The sequence below is a fragment of the Notamacropus eugenii genome, chromosome 5 (assembly GCF_028372415.1).
Source record: "Notamacropus eugenii isolate mMacEug1 chromosome 5, mMacEug1.pri_v2, whole genome shotgun sequence".
In the NCBI taxonomy this organism is placed as follows: Eukaryota; Metazoa; Chordata; class Mammalia; order Diprotodontia; family Macropodidae; genus Notamacropus; species Notamacropus eugenii.
The window spans coordinates 400177932-400194647 of NC_092876.1; the positions used below are offsets into that span (position 1 = coordinate 400177932).

The window sequence follows — 16716 nt, forward strand, 5'->3', positions numbered from 1 at the left end:
TTCTCCAGTGTTGAGCACAGTGCCTGGTACATAGTAGGTACTTAATTAACACTTGTTTGACTGATATTTTAACTTTTGCTGATTTTTAGTCTCTGTCTGATAGAGTAGCAAGATGATAGACACCCTCTTGACTTGAGAACACTTAGCCTTTTTTCCCCACTTAATTAATTTTTAGTTTTCAGCATTCACTTCCATAAGTTTTAAATTTTCTCCTCTTCCTTCCCCAAGATAGCATGCAATCTGATATAGCCTCTACCCATACATTCCTATTAAATACATTTTCACATTTGTCATGTTGCCTAGAAGAATTACAACGAATGGGAAAAACCATGAGAAAGAAAAAAAATCAAAAAAAGAAAACAGTCTGCTTTGCTGTACATTCTGACTGCATAGATCTTTCTCTGGATGTAGATGGCATTTTCCATCATGAGTCCTTTGGAATTGTTTTAGGTCCTTGCATTGCTGAGAAGGGCCAAGTCTATCAAAGTCATCTCATGCTGTGGTTGTTAATGTGTACAATGAAGAACACCTCACTTTTAAAAGACATATACCATTGCCACCCCTCTCCATTTTTCCCTCTTCCCATATTCCATAACTCCTTCTCCTTATTACGCTGAAGGTTATTTATTCCCAGCTGCTGTTTGCATAGCCCTAACCATTTCACTGAAGCCACGTCCTATTAGTAATCCTCCTCTTCACCCATTTAGGACCTGGACCAAATGGAGAAAGTATAATATTTCCCTGTGGGATGGGGATGTGTTGCTATTTCCTTTTGGACCTTGCAATGCTTTGTTTCATAGAAACAGTGTTGTTGGGGCTGAAGAGATTTCAGTTTGGCCACATTATGGAGAGTATAAAATTTTGTAGGTTAATCTGGGTATCTAACCACAGTTATTTCCATTGGAAAATCAATTCCAGATTTTTAAAACTGACATGCAAATGAACTTTTGGAGCACAACCCATTCATAAATTGGGGACTGCCTGTGGTTTGCAGGATTTTGGAGCAGAAGCAGGAACATACTTTGTTTCATTTTCCCCATAATTTTGACTTGAGCTTGGTAAAGATGGGTGGTATGTCATGCTGCTTGCCAAGCATCCTTGAAGAAACAGATGCCTGTGTGGAGTGGTCCCTGTTAGTTGCACTCTGAGGATAACCTCTAATCTAAAACATTAGACTCCAGTTGTGCTGTGAATGCTAATTCTGATATTCCTACATTGACACAGAACAGTTGAAGAATCATAGCTTGATAATTCAGGAACTACTTGTAACATCTTTGAGAAGCTCTGTATTATTCCAGCCATGTCTAAACCATTTAATAATTGTGTTTGATGAGCCTTAGCCGATAAAAATAGAATAGTTAAACACAATAGCTCATGCAAGAAAAATCTTTTGGCATAAAGGAATGATAATGCTTGATTAAAATGCTTTATGTGTAAAGAATAAATTTTGATTTAAAATTAAACAGTTATAGTGTAGGTGACATGGTGTTTAGGGTGATTAAACATGTAGATCAAAGTCTTAGGGAAGCATTTTGTTATTTTACAGGTGATGGGATTTGGACTGTACCTGATGGATGGAAGTGTCAGTAATATCTACAAATTAGATGCCAAGAAAAGAATAAATTTAACTAAAATAGACAAATACTTTAAGGTGAGTTAATTTCAGAGTCTAAAATACATGATGTGAATAAGTGCCATTGAAGGGTGTTGTTTTGACTTGGCTTCTGTCTCTCTCCCTTAGCACAAGGCTTGACACAGAGTAAACAATAAATGGGAAGGTTTTCTTTTCCAGTTACTTCTGTTTAGCATTATTAGTGAGCCAGGTGAAAGGGAAGAACACCTGGCCATAGAGAGCTGGTATTCTCCACAGAGGAGGGGGTGCCGTGTTCTTGAGACTATACATATTTCATGAATGACCATTTAGGGTGACATTCCTCTTTTTTTTTTTCTTTTGAATGCTGCAGCAACTTCAGGTGGTTCCACTGTTTGGTGACATGCAGATTGAATTGGCACGATACATCAAGACCAGTGCCCATTATGAGGAAAACAAGTCTCGGTAGGAGGCCATTGCATTGTTAACTTGCCAGATTTGTGTTGCCCTACTTATTCCTAGCTTCTCCTTCAGCCTTCTAGAACCCAGCTGAGAACACGGAAGCAAGCAAAGGCAGATCTTTGAGAAGCTGGTCTCAAAGCCCACTTTATTTTGTAGTAAAAGTACTTTACTTCGCAGAGCTTGTTGGCTTAAATCCCTAACCTCATATTACAGTTCTGTGTGTTTGGTCACCTGATTTCTTAGACACCAAAAGATTTTAAAAGCAGTAAATTAGAAAGAGAGGCAGGTGCACTGATAGTGGTAAGAACCGATAGCAGAATATCAAAGGAAGACGCATTTTAGCTCTAAAAATGCAGTTAATTTGGGGCCATGGAGTGTGGGGGTACACAGACCTACAGAGTTCAGTATCTATGTGAGAGCAATACTGTTCTCTGTTGTAACTAAGTGTAATAATTGTTATTTTTAACAACCCTGAGTCATCAAGAAAAAGCAGTATGAAATTGGTGTGCTTTACACAGGGTGTCTGTGGTCCAGTAAGTGGAGAGCTGGCCTCTAAGTTCCTTGAGGGTGACTTTTGCCTCTTATTATATCCCCAGTCCTTAGCATAGCTCTTGGCACATAATCGGTGCTTAATAAATATTTATTGAATGAATGAATGGGTCCATAGGCTCCTAGGTTAGATCTAGAAGAAGGGACCTTAGAGACCATCAGTTCCAACACCCTAATTTTACAGATAAGGACATTGAGGCACAGAAAGAGTAAGTGCCTTGTTTAAGGTCTCATAGATAGTGAGGGGCAGAATTTGAACTCAAGTCCTTTGTATTCAAAGCCACTGAGTGATCTTTTCCACCATGCCACTGTCCTTCTTTCAAGCACCCCTCCTGCACATACTACAGGTGTGACCCTGGGCAAGTCACTTAAACTTATATTGTCCCAAGGCAGTGATAGTCCAGGTTGCAGGGAAGGTATGTCTGTATGCAAAAGAGGAGGTTTCTTCACCAGGAGTTCCTTGTATTGATGAGGTCATAGTTCAGTTTCCCCACATGCTGTCTCCAAAAAGTTGTTTTCCTTAAAATGTTAGGAAAGTATGTAATACATTTCATATTTTCTTGTTACTACATGAAGAAAGATTTTTATCAGAGAATATTTTTAAACAATTTCCTGTCCAGGCATGGTGGTACACACCAGAAATGACTGTTGCTTGGGAGGCTAAAGCCTGGTGAATTGCTTGAGCTCTGAAGTTCTGAGTGGCAATGAGCTAAACCAGTGTGTGCTAAGTCTGGTAGTGGGAAGGTGAGCCCCGCCCTAGGAGCACCTGCCATCAGCTGCTTTAGGAGCAGCAAGTAGGACCAGGTTGGAGGTAGAAGTCAGAGCTTCCATGCTGATCAGTATGTAAGATCAGGCCCTTGAGTGACGGCTGCATTTCTATCCTTGGCAAGATAGGGAGACCCAGTATTAAAAAAAAAAAAGAAAAAAGTTTGTTTTCTAAATTAATGCTTAGACATGGGCTGTCTGAAATACCCTTCTGTGTAGGGTGTCTCATTACCATGTGATATTAGATGAGTGAGGTATTCAGGTAGGCAGTCAGATTAGGATGTCTTGTCTTCCATCGATTATAGTGGGTTGGAGCATTTCCTTGATCTCTGATCTTTTTCAATTACAAAATAAAATAAGCTGCCAGCCAGAGGTCCTTTTGTCTCTTTGAAAAACCTGATTTTTATATCTTGTTTTTTATACCATAGATGCTAACCAACTAGCACCGAAACAACCGCTTTTAAAATAGTAAATCCTTTTGAGAATAGGGAAAGGAATATGCATTTATAAAGTTATGAATATCTCATGCAGTAGTGTCTGGAGGAAGTTTGGTGGTGCTGTGTTTTAGCTTCAGGTAACTAAATTCTGCACCCTCTTCAAACAGGTGGACATGCACATCTTCCAGTAGTAGTCCCCAGTACAACATCTGTGAGCAGATGATCCAGATAAGGGAAGACCACATGCGTTTCATCTCAGAGCTGGCTCGCTACAGTAACAATGAGGTTAGTGACATGGCAAATATACCGTTGACTTTCTTCACACTTGCTACATACTTGATGGACTGATCTGCGAGAAAAACAACAGGAAAGCCTGAGACTACAAAAATTAGAGTTTGGAATACTGTTTTTAATCTCACATTTAAAACAAAAGTTTTTGAAACCTCAAAAAATAACACATATAGAAACTGCACTTCTTGGAAGGAGGTAACTGGGAAAAGGGGAAAGTGATTTAAGGCACATACAACTTCAAAGAAATTTGATACTACTAAGACAGAAGAAAAATCTCTAATGGAAAAAAAATAAATTACATCAGTACATTCTTGCTTCTTTCGTTTGAATCCCTGATTGTAAGTGCTACCCAACTTTCTTCTTGATACCCTGGTATAGTACATAGGTTTTTTCCGTAACTCTTCTACAAGGAATCCGTTTCTTACTAATAAAGTTGGCAGGTTATTAAACTCACACTTCTCTAGAGGACAAATTAGTGCATAGACTACATCTCTTATCATCCTGCTGTTCATCCTCAAAAATCAGGTCTTCATTTGTCATCTAGGGGGATGTTTAAAATGCTTTGCTATTTTACTGTAGAACCACAGGATCTTTCCATCTGATCTGCCTTCTAAACCTTACTTGTAGTTTTCCCCTCATTAGCATGCAAGGTTTTCAAACAAAGATTGTCTTATTTGCATCCTGAATGTTTTACACATAGTATGCATTTAATGTGTTTTCATTCGTTACTTATTTCATTGTTCATACTGAGCAGTGTAACCATCCATGGAGTTGATCCAGCTCCACTTTGGTTGATTTTGAATTAGTGGAATAGATTCATTACAAATTTGTGGTATGTTCAATGAGTTTATTTGTAAAATGTAGAGCTTCCTTTTTTTAATAGTATAGTCATACCCCAACACAGACCCACACCCCTGTCCCTGAATTCTCCTTTGTAACAGAAATAAAAAAGGGACGTAAAAATCCAGCAACAAGTGATCTTGTCTGATATTTACACTCTTCTGTACCAGAGTCCCCCATCTGTTTATGCTGTATTTTCTAACTTAAGAACCCATAACATACAAGAATATTTTATTTAAAAATTTTTCTTTTTTATTACGAACTTACCAAACATCTACAAACATGAACATTCTAGTAAAGCAGCACATAAAAAAAATTACATATGAAACTTAACTTTTTATTATGTACAGTTTTTTAAAAGTATTTATTAAATTTGATGTGACAGCTTGTCAAAACCACCGTTTGCCTCTGTCCCCTTCTGAACTTTCTTCTGTTCTCTTGTGGTTGTGTGATTTTAAAAAAAAAAGTGTTTCATTGAAAAAGCACCTATTTTACACAGAGCTGTAGTTAAAGATTGTGGCCCCTGGGGTGCAGGGGATCATATAGGCTCATTTGGGGAGTTGCTGAATCTGGGGGAGGGTGCAGGAATGGCTCCGGATGAGGTGGCCTCCACTTTGCCCAGTGGAACCCTCTACGTTACCTGCCTGAGAGAGACCCAGAATTGCCTTGCACTGATTACTGCTCTGATTTCCCTTGAATCTTTCTTTGTCGGTCACCAGGGGCCGTGGAGTTTAATTCACAGAGTTTTGGCAGTGTACCTTCAAGGCCTTCAGAGAAGTGTTAATGCCTCAAACAGAAGTCTCTAAAATTCTCTTTATTTTTAGAAATTAATTAGCATTACACACTGTATGCATTATTCTTCTTCACACTTGGGTTTTTGTTTGCTGTATTTCAGGTAGTGACTGGGTCTGGACGACAGGAAGCTCAGAAAACAGATAGCGAGTATCGCAAACTCTTTGATCTCTCCCTCCAAGGATTACAGCTGTTGTCTCAGTGGAGTGCGCATGTCATGGAAGTGGTATGTCCTTTCTTTTCCAAAAGGAGGGTTTTTTGAACTTGAAGGAGGTTTAAGAGTAGAAGGATTCAGTCATTTGAATCTGGGAAGTAGTTCTCAATTTCTGACCCTTGGATAAATTGAATACATGATAAACCAGGTAGGGAAGAGGAGGGAGGAGGAAACCAGAAAGCCTTTTGTTTTCACGTTTTTTAATTGGACCATATTAGTAAAAACTAATTTTTGAAAAATGATCTTTTTGATGTCCTTTGTTTATCTCTCACAAATGAAACACAGCAAGTTGCAAGCATCTATTCAGTGAATTAGACAGTTGGACCAAATGTCTGTCTGCAGTATCTTGTTCCTTTATTGTGTGAAAATATACCATGTTATTTATAAATACTGTAAACTAGATTCTTTTAAATTAGAACTTTTTCTCCTCATGCTTCTCCTTTTCTCTTACCTACAATAAAAGATATTTATAATATATTTTCATCAGCTAGAGGGACATTTTTACCCTAATTTCTCACAGTGTTGTAGAATGTTTGGATTGAAAGGGATCTCAGAGGTCATCTTATTGCATTCAGCATGCACAGTAAACTTTCCTTAAGCTCTTGCATATTCAGAGCACCGTACAAATTGCTAGAGAAGATACAAAGTTTAGGGAAGACCCTACCCTTGTGCAGAGGTAGAAGGCCATCCAAGTAGAAGGATATGACATATCCCCAAATAATTATAGTATAAAATAATCTCTAAGCACAGAAGAGACCTATAAACAAAGTGATAAGCAAAGCCCCCAAGACATGAAAAATCACGACCAACTTGGAGGGGTGTGGTCTGAAATCCAGAAAGTCTTTCTGTTATGGTGAGAGCAAAGACATAGAGGCAGAAAGTCTGGAGTGTATATGGGGACATGTCATCCAGACGAGGTCATAGTGGACATAGACAATAAATAATGTGAGATAAAGATGAAAAGGTACCTTAGTTCCAGATTGTGAAGACCCTTATATGCTAGATCTTACTTGTTAGTCAGCAGGAAGTTTTTGAGCAGAATGATGACATAACCATGCATGTGAAAGATAGATACAGCACCAATATGAAGGATGTTTCGCAGGTAAAACAGTGTATGTGAAGTGACCTGTTCCTAAACTATTGCGACAGTCTAGACAAATGATAATGAGGGGTTCTACTATGATAGTTCGAATAGAAATGCAGAAGAGGGGACAGCATCCGGAAATATTGTGATGGTAGGAACAAAGATGGCATATGCACAGTGAAAAACAAGAAAGAATATTCAAACACAGGTCTCTGGAGGAAGTCTAGTGCCTTCCATGTAGGTGGTGCTTAATAAATGTTTGTCTGATTGAATTGAATGGTGCTGCTGCTGACAGAAATCATGTTTTATCAGGAGGACGAAATTTTGGGGAAAAATCATAACCTTGATTTTGGAAATGTGGAGTTTGAGGTACTAGTTGTGCACTTGGATCAAGACGTCCTTTAGGAATGTGTGGATATAGATCTGGAATTTGGGACAGACAAGAAAAAAAGAGATTTGGGTGTCATCTATGTGGAGAGGATAGATGAAGCCTAGAGATTGAATGAGATTGTCAAGGGAAGTATGGAAAAGAAAAAAAAGTCAATGGGGAGACCTCCCTTTTTCTCCTTATCAGGAGTTTAGAAAAAGATGATCAGCTAGCCAGTGAAAGAGAAATGGTTGGAGACACAGGAGGACAACCAGGCGTGTCTCCAAGCCAAAGAAGGAAGGAGAGGTCAGTAGTATGCTCCAGAGGCTAAGGAAATGCATATTGAAGAAGACAACTGATGATAAGAGGTTGTTGGTGATTTTTTTTTTAAAGAGGGTATTGAGCAGATGAGAGATGGAAACTAGCTTTTGTTTTTTATATTCATTTTGAAATGGGCAGCTAGGTAGTGCAGTGGATGGAGCACCAGTGCAGGAGTCAAGAGGACCTGAGTTCAAATCTCACCTCAGACACTGGACACTCACTAGCTGTGTGACCTTGGGCAAATCACTTAATTCCAATGCCTCATCCTGGGTCATCTCCAATCATCCTGATGAATATCTGGTCACTGGATTCAGATGACTCTGGAGGAGAAGTGAGGCTGGTGACCTGCACAGCCCTCCCTCACTCAAAACAAAGTCAAGTGCAAGTCATGTCATTATTTCTCTGATGACATGATCTTCGGCAACGAAGGATGAACACGCACACACACACATACATACACACATTTTGAAATATGTTCCTCTTCTCCATCCTTTATGTAACATGATTTTCAGTTTCTTTATGACTGTTCTACCTAAAATTCACTGCCCAGACTGGAACATGATACTCTGGTATGGGCATAACAGCATTATCATTTCCCATGTTCTGGACACTGTGTTTTTTTTCTTTGTAAAGAAGTCTTACTGATCACTTCCCAATATGTCTCTCCCTCCTTTGTAATAGACAGATGGTTAAGGAGACAGGACTGTAAAACATCTAGGACTGCTGGTGTGCGTATAGTTGTTTTCCTTTGGTCCCTTGTCTCTATTGAGAAGTGGAAATTTGCACACTATATTTCTGTTATTGCAGCATAAAAATGCATTCGCTTTTTGACTCCTGTATTAAACATATTGAATTTGCAGTCCACTAAAACTTGCAGATCTCTTTCATAGCTCATCATGGTGTCTGGCAAGTTTAAGTAAAAAAAGATTTTTTATTCCTTCTTTTTTTTTAAGCCTATATACTATATACGTCATATGTAGATATTAATTATATACACACATATATACATACATCTTGAACTTAATCATCACATACTGGCATTTTCAAAGAAATGAACTCTATACCATACGCATGCATATGTGTGTTCTTCTTTGTCTATACAGGCTTACCTTTCAGAATATAAAGAACATATTTTTACCTTTGTCTTAGGGTAGCCAGGTGGCACAATGGGATAGAGCACTGGGCCTGGAGTCAGGAAGACCTGAGTTCAAATTTGGCTTCAGACACTTGCTGTGTGACCTTGGGCAAGTCACTTAACCCTGTTTGCGTCAGTTTCTTCATTTGTAAAATAAGGTGGAGAAGGAGATGACGAACTGCTCTGTTATCTTTGCCATGAAAACCTCAAATGGAGTCATGGAAGATGCAGACCAACTCAAACAACAAAATAGGAACTATGTGTGAAAATAGTTTCCAGCAGATCTAGAGTCATAGCAATTGAAAATCACATGATGTGATTAGCCTTATAAAACCTTTAGAAATGACTTAATAACTAAAACTGTGCATTTGGCAGTGAATAAAAAACATTTCATACAATAGGGATTTGTCTCTCATTCATTGTTTTCTCTTTGTCTTTTCTAATTTTCTCATCAATACCAGTATTCATGGAAACTTGTGCACCCCACGGACAAGTACTCCAATAAGGACTGCCCTGACAATGCAGAGGAGTATGAGCGAGCCACGCGATACAACTACACCAGTGAGGAGAAGTTTGCTCTGGTGGAGGTGAGAGGGTTATGCCTCCTTCTGGTCTGGATTTTGCTTTCTTCCCTCATCCTTTTTTTTATTTTACTTAAAAAATAAAAAGGCAGCATGAGGTTGTCTCCTTTCCTTCTTGCTCCCTCTATAGCATGGACCAATGGAAAAACTGCTAGATGTTTTAAGGGTAAGATAAATTTAAGGGGGCTTAATTCCTGCGTATGTAGAGTTCTGTGTTCCTAGAAGTGATCTCAGAATTGTGAATAGTTTTGGCTGTGAGGAAAACTCATGTTAGGGTTGAATCTCAGTTTCTTTAGACCTACTCTTTGAATTTTTTCCCTTAGCATCATACTTGAACTATGAGCTGAGCCCCTAATAAGTCCTTTTTTCTCCCACCTGTATGATTTTGTTCATGCTGTTTCCTATTCTGGGAATGCCTGTCTTCCAGCTGAATTCCTATTGATCTTTTTTCTGTCCAATTAAAATGTCACCTTCTCTAGGAGCATACTCTGATGCCCATCCCATTTCATTCTCATTTAGTATCGCTCCAATGGTTTTACCATGTAATTGTAATTGTGTGTTTGCATCTTATTACCAAACTAACCTTCATGATGACAGTGAGTTTAGAATACATTTAGATTTTGTATCTCAGCCAGCACCAACCTCTAGTACTCTATAGACAGTTGGTGTTTAATAAATACTAGTTAAAAGAATAAGGTGCTTTCCAAAGAAGTGCATGGCCTAAGTTTGCTGAACCACATTTTTACTACAGACTCTGCTGGTTAGGGGTAGATGTTACATACCAATAACATTTCCTTTAAAGAGTCTTTGGAGCTTTTATTGGGACTGGATTATCTTTCCTGCCTCTCACAGATCTGGCCATAGAAAATTCTTCACTCATTGAATTTCTTTGTGAAGCCCCTAGACTGAGACAGGTTTTGTGCTGGGCTAGTCCTCTGTCCCTTCCTTTAATTCAACTCCCTTGGTGCTGATTTCCCTCTTGAGCTCATCCTTGCTTTCTAGCCTCAGGTCATCTGTTTGTGAGAGAGGGGAATGGCCCTTGAGTTGTTGGGACCCATTTTCCCACAACTTTTTTCCCCCTTTTGAAACAGGAAGAGGGGGTTCTAGTGGTAGGTCTCTGACCTGAGAATCAAGGTGACTTTGCTGTTTTTCATAAATAAATAAACCTTGTATCAACTACTGGCGGTGTATCAAAGCCAAAATAATAAAAGATGCCCTTGTTTTGTTCCTTTTTAAGTGTTCTTCCAAGCTAGTTTTGCTATTTGCTTTTTTTCTTCTATTTGAAAAGTTGGAATGAAAAAGGAGCATTGAAGAGTGAACAGTTCTGAACTCCTTAGGTGCAGGTCCGATCATGTTACCTGCTTACTCAAAAATTCCAGTGGCTCCCGATACAAAATGCTTTGTTTGGCCTTCGGAGCCCCCTCCTGCCTTTCTCTTCTTCTTAAACCTTACTCCCCAATACATACTCTTTGATCCAGTGACACTGGCCTCCTGGCTGATCCATGAACACCACCTGTCATTTCTTGGTTCTGGGTATTTTGACTTGCTGTCCCTGATGCCTGGAGTGCTCTCTTCTCCACTCGGTTAAGACTCAACTAGAATCCCACTTTCTACAGGAAACCTTCCCCAACTCCCTTTAATTCCAGTGCCTTCCGTCTTGTAATTATTTCCTTCTTATCGTGACTATAGCTTGCTTTGTATATATGTTTGCATGTTATGTCTCTCATCAGAGAGTACATTCCTTGAAGGCAAGGACTGTCTTTAACTCTTTTTGTGTTCTTAGTCCAGTGCCTGGTACATAGTAGGTACTTAATTAATGTTTATTTACTGATTGCTGTTTTCCAAAGAGCTTTGTTCTAGGGGTCTGCCCTTATTTGGACATTTCAAATTAGAGGTGAAATATTCACAATCCTGTTTTTTTTGTCTGTGATATACTTTGTGGCCACTGCCAGGAAGAATCATAGTAGAGCAAACAGGTATTTACATAAAGTAAAGTAGACGGAGATATGTTTCCCGTTTGTGAAAGGGATTGCTTGGCCCTTTACCCTTCTCCTATCTGCTTCCAAGCCTGTTACCTCTTGTTTTGTGGTGTCCTGAGGGCCATTCTATAGATGTATGTTTATTTTCCTTTCTACCCTTGGGCTTGATCCAGATATGTGCTTAAAGGAATGTTTCTCTTCACAGGTGATTGCTATGATCAAGGGTTTACAGGTGCTGATGGGGAGGATGGAAAGTGTGTTCAATCACGCCATTCGTCATACCATCTACGCGGCTCTTCAGGACTTCTCCCAGGTCACCCTCAGGGAGCCTTTGAGACAGGCCATCAAAAAGAAGAAAAATGTCATTCAGAGGTTAGTATTTGTTTAACTTCCCTTTCTGTCCCTCTCCCTAACATTTCTATAAATATTTTTATTGTACGGGGAGCGTACACTTGTTTTGGTTTTTTGGGGAGTTTTTCTTTTTTCAGTACATGGTACGCTAATAAGGCAATGTGAGGTATTGAATAGAGGGCTAATCTTGAGTCAGAAAGACCTGGTTTTAAGTCCTGTCATAGACATATGTACTGATTTTGTGATCTTGGGCAAATTACTTAACCACTCAGTGCACTAGAGCATTCTCTCAGGTTGAAAATGGTAGCAGAATTGCTCAGCTGCTTGAATAAAAAGAATTATCATAAAGGAGAATTCCTCACATGGATAAAATTATATGGAAAAATCCCCCAAACTAACCTAAGAACTTCTGATGTTTTTTGCCCTTTGAAAGGGTGGTATCGCTCCCAAAGTAGTAATGTTGGGAGGTCCCACCCTTGTCCCAGTGATGCTGCCACTTACATGAAATGGACAGAATTAGAGAATTCTAAACCATAACCTAAAGAACACTCCACTATAATGTACCAGAGAAGAGGTCATCCAAGCCTCTGCTTGAAGGCCTCCAATGAGGTAGAACCCACTGCCCTGTCAGGATGGTCCATCACATCTCACTTTGGGGTAGCTCTAAATGTTAAAATTCCTCTCCTGTAATAATTAATGACTTACTGTAGCTTGGAGGCATTAAGTGGCTTGCACAAAGTCGTGACTAATGAGCATTGGAACCCAGAACTGAATCCAGATCCATGTCAGGTGCAGTGCTCTAGTAATGTAATATTATGGTGTTTCATTTCTTTAAAAAAAAGATTATCTTCCTCCTTGTATTGAGACCAATGGGAAGTCCTAAAAGCACTCCCCAAATTGTAAGTGGCTTTGATTTCTCGGCAGTATTTTAAAATCTTTTTCTTTTTTTGGTGGACAGACTCAAGTGAGTTTTCTTTCGTTTAATTTCCCTGTAGACAAATTGACCTGTGGGAGTCTCTGCCTTGAATTTTTTTTGATGAATAAAAAATAAGACACAATGGTTACTGAAATACCAATGATATTTTGTCATGACTACTTCTTTTCTAGAAAAACAGTGGCTTTTCACATGGAAATCTAGCCATCTTTTTCTCATGCTACTGAGTTTGATTCACTACCCTTTCTCTTGGTTCATAGCTGGTAGAAATATAGTGAATCTGATTAATACAGGGACAGGGGACTGTGCCTGTGGTTTTGTTCATAAAGGGAACTTCCAGGTCAGGAAATTACCTCTGCCCAAGTAAGTTTTGGTTCTTTTTCTGAAACTTAGAGCATTATAAGAGTTACCCAGAACCCTGGGAGGTTAAATAACCTGCCTAGAGGCTAAGTAACCTGTCTACAGTTATATAATAATTGTATATAGTCACACAATCAGTATGTGTCAATAAAGACTGGATCAGTATTAAAAATTAATATTTGTTGGATGAATATTAAGTATTATCTTCAAACTCTGCTTAAACTTTTGGGGGGAGATGTAATTATTCCTTTCTCAAATGTGTGTGTATGTAGATGCACACACTGACCGAAACACATTCATTCATTCGTTTATTATAAAACTATATAGAAAAAAGCATTAGTTTTAGAATGAGGCCTTCACAGTACATTCATTTCTCTTTCCCTCATCGTTTAAAATTAGAGTTAATGGAGAGTGAACCATATGGTGTTTCGTACTATATAAAGTGTTTTGTAACAAGCGAATATTCTTTAAATGAATATAAAGCTTTAGTGATTACGTATAAAGTTTTGATTTTGTCCTGTTTTGGTGATCGACTATTTTGTGCATATGCTCAGTGTTCTGCAGGCCATCAGGAAAACAGTGTGTGATTGGGAAGCAGGACATGAGCCATTCAATGATCCTGCTCTAAGAGGAGAGAAGGACCCAAAGACTGGCTTTGACATTAAAGTACCAAGACGAGCAGTGGGACCGTCTAGTACTCAGGTATTCTTCCTTCTTCACCCTGTGCCAATGTAGGTCTCCTATAGTAGAGCTGGGTACATTTTTTAATTCTGGTAATTCTAAAGGTGGAAGTATGTTATGAATAGGACATTAAGAGGAAAATCAAAATGTTAAGTTTCTCTTCTCTGTCATCCCCTCATCCCCTGAATAAAAAGGGAGGTGTGTGATTTTGGTTATGGAATGACCTACCCACCTACAATGACTTTTCCCAGTCCCATTTCAATGGTTTTTTAAAAAAAAATCCAAATTTGCAAGTCATACAGCAAAACAGATTTATTAAAAAAAATATTTAAAGTTTCCAAATTTCTTTATTTGCATACAGAAGCTCATTTACCTACTTAATCTCCTCCCTTCCTGAAAACTTGGGTGAAGAGCTATGTATATATGTGATTATAAATAGTCTCTATATTGTGCTTTTATGTACTTTTGTTGTTGTTCAAAATATGTGGTCATGGTTTATGTATGGAAATCTGCAAAATGTTAATTTCTGTAAAAAGCAAAAGTTGAAATTGTAAGTTTTTGTGGCTTTAGTGTTTCATTATTATTAAACCACCACCAATGTTCTCCTCTCTTTGGTATGTTTCAGCCTTAAACTTCAGCAGCTTTCTGTGATCATTGCCTTTCACAAACTGATTTAATCAATTGTTGTGTCTTATTTTTCCTTTTCTGGGGCTAAACACTTCTGACTGATCTCTTCTGTTAGGTGTTGTTTGTAATATCTTCAGTGATATTGAAAAATCTTTTTGAAAGATGTCAGCAAAACAAATAGCTGACTATCTGAAATGTTAAAGTGTCTACGATGTTTTAAAAAAAAAAAAAAGGAGGGGGGAATTTGATTGTTTAGATTTGGCTTGCCCAAACACAAGGGACTTACCTACTTTCGAGTGGCTAAGTTTTCACTTGCATGTTGACTGCATTGCTTTCCACACCTAACAGACTAATCTATTTTCTCCTGTTGTCCTGTTTCCATTTCCTAATTGACCCATGTGTGTTTTATTAACGGATTCTCTCCCCCGCCTTTCCCTGTCTGTTGGTTTTTAGCTCTACATGGTGCGCACTATGGCAGAGTCCTTGAACTCTGCTGAGCTGTTGAAACAGCTCAAGTCTTTGGGAATGGAAAAGCTTTTGCATGTGGTAAACAAGTTTCTGAGGCAGTCCTACATCTATCCACCTCTTTTAACCTTTGGTGGTAAGACATTACTTTTTTTAAAAGTTTATGGCAATAAGGTGAACTGTTCCGCTACAAGTTGTCTCTCTAGGTGAAGAAGTAGGTGTACTGTCCAAATGAGAAAGTCAGTCCTTTCTCCATGTGGTATTTGGCTCTCTGGTTTATTAACTCCAGTCATGGGATTCCAACATGGGATAGCCCCATAGATGCTTGTTTGTCCCCTTCCTAGAAGGGTAGCCATTTCCTGACAGCCTCAGGGATTATCAATTTGTAGCCGAGCAGTCGCTTTCTTTGGTTTTCTCAGTTTTGCTCAACTAATGTTCCATGTGTATTTTTCCCCCTCCCTTTACAAATGTTTCCTTGAATGATACAGCTTTACATGGTGAGAACCATGCTAGAGTCCCTCATTGCAGACAAAAGTGGTTCCAAGAAAACTTTGAGAAGTAGCCTTGAGGGGCCCACCATATTGGACATAGAAAAATTTCATCGAGAGTCATTCTTCTACACTCAGTTGATAAATTTCAGTGGTAAGAGATACAGACGATCAGTGTTCAGCCAAGCATGTCCTAACACCGCTAACACCATCCAGAATGTTTCCGATTGCTTAAGAGTTAACTTTGCTCCCGTCTGTTTTCTACTCACCCAGGACAGTGAAGTGTTGTAACCTTTGCACCATGGTCACGTTAGATAATTCTGTGTTTGTGCTGTTTTGTTGTCGTTTTTTAAAGATAGTCCTTCCCTGGCTTTGGCACTCTAGACAACATTATATAATAACTCTAATTGTTTTGTCACTTTAGCAAAAGTGAGTGCCAGGGTGTGTAATGATCTGTTAAAGATGTATAATTTTAGACCAGAGTGTGATCGCAAGGAACCCCGCATAATATGGGTTGCAGCATTTCTTAACCTCATATCCATTGTAGCATTGATGAGTGTTTAATGTCTAGACATGATATTTGGAAGATGGTAACTCACTTCCAAGCTCAGGCAAACCAAGTTGTTTGTTTGTTTGTTTGTTTTTTTCCTTCATCAGGAATACCCCTTAGTTCCTGTTTGAATTGTAATCGGAAACATGCTACCCAGTAGATTTCGCCCACTGCCATCAGATGTATCTAGTCTTTGTCACCACCCCATTGTGCTGTCTGTCATGTTGAATTTGTTGCCTGGCACTTGGCTTTTAAAGTGCTATATTTGTCCTGGCTTTCATGCTTATACATGTATTGGACGGCAGAATCGTGAAGGCATTAACTTTAAAAAAAAAAGATCTTAAGTATCTTTTCACAGAGTTTTCAACTGTTTTTATTATTGCCGACCTGTATTGTGCCTTCATTTCCTACTGGTAGTCCTTAAAGAAATTTTCTCCTGATGAGGAAAAAATGTATCCTTCCTATCTCTGCCCAAACCCTTGTTTCATCTCTCTTTTGTTTTTTAAAAAAAGTGTCATGTTTCTTCTTTCTAGTCAAGAGACATGTCAATGTTGGGGTAGGAATTGTGCAGTGGAAAGAGTGTATGGAGTCAGAGAACCCAACTTCTGAACCCAGCTAAAAATTGATTAGTTATGTGACCACCTGCAAATCATTTAACTTCTCTTGACTTCACTTTCCTCCATGGTAAAATGAGGATTGGATGACTTCTGTGGTCTCTTCCAACCCTCAACCTTAGGTTTTCTGAATTGGCAAAAGTCTTTTGAGCTGCAGTGGTGGGCAGTTCAGTAGTAATTACTGCTCACCTAACGTCACTTCCAGCAGCTGCAGTGCTTTATATTGGTATATATTAAA

The 16716-nt window shown here is 38.8% G+C and overlaps 1 protein-coding gene across 4 annotated transcripts in view; it reads left to right on the forward strand.

Annotated features, from left to right (window-relative positions):
• The window catches only part of CYFIP1 (cytoplasmic FMR1 interacting protein 1), a 179358-nt gene that overhangs the window by 76031 nt on the left and 86611 nt on the right, over positions 1-16716 (forward strand). For 3 of the 4 annotated variants that reach the window (XM_072614557.1, XM_072614556.1, XM_072614554.1), the window contains 8 exons: positions 1547-1651; positions 1965-2056; positions 3972-4089; positions 5831-5953; positions 9310-9435; positions 11614-11780; positions 13608-13755; positions 15315-15468. In XM_072614557.1, the coding sequence (XP_072470658.1) occupies positions 1547-1651; positions 1965-2056; positions 3972-4089; positions 5831-5953; positions 9310-9435; positions 11614-11780; positions 13608-13755; positions 15315-15468 (1033 nt within the window). Of the gene's footprint in view, positions 1-1546; positions 1652-1964; positions 2057-3971; positions 4090-5830; positions 5954-9309; positions 9436-11613; positions 11781-13607; positions 13756-14814; positions 14963-15314; positions 15469-16716 lie in introns of all 4 variants that reach the window. The other variant, XM_072614555.1, reaches the window with a different exon arrangement.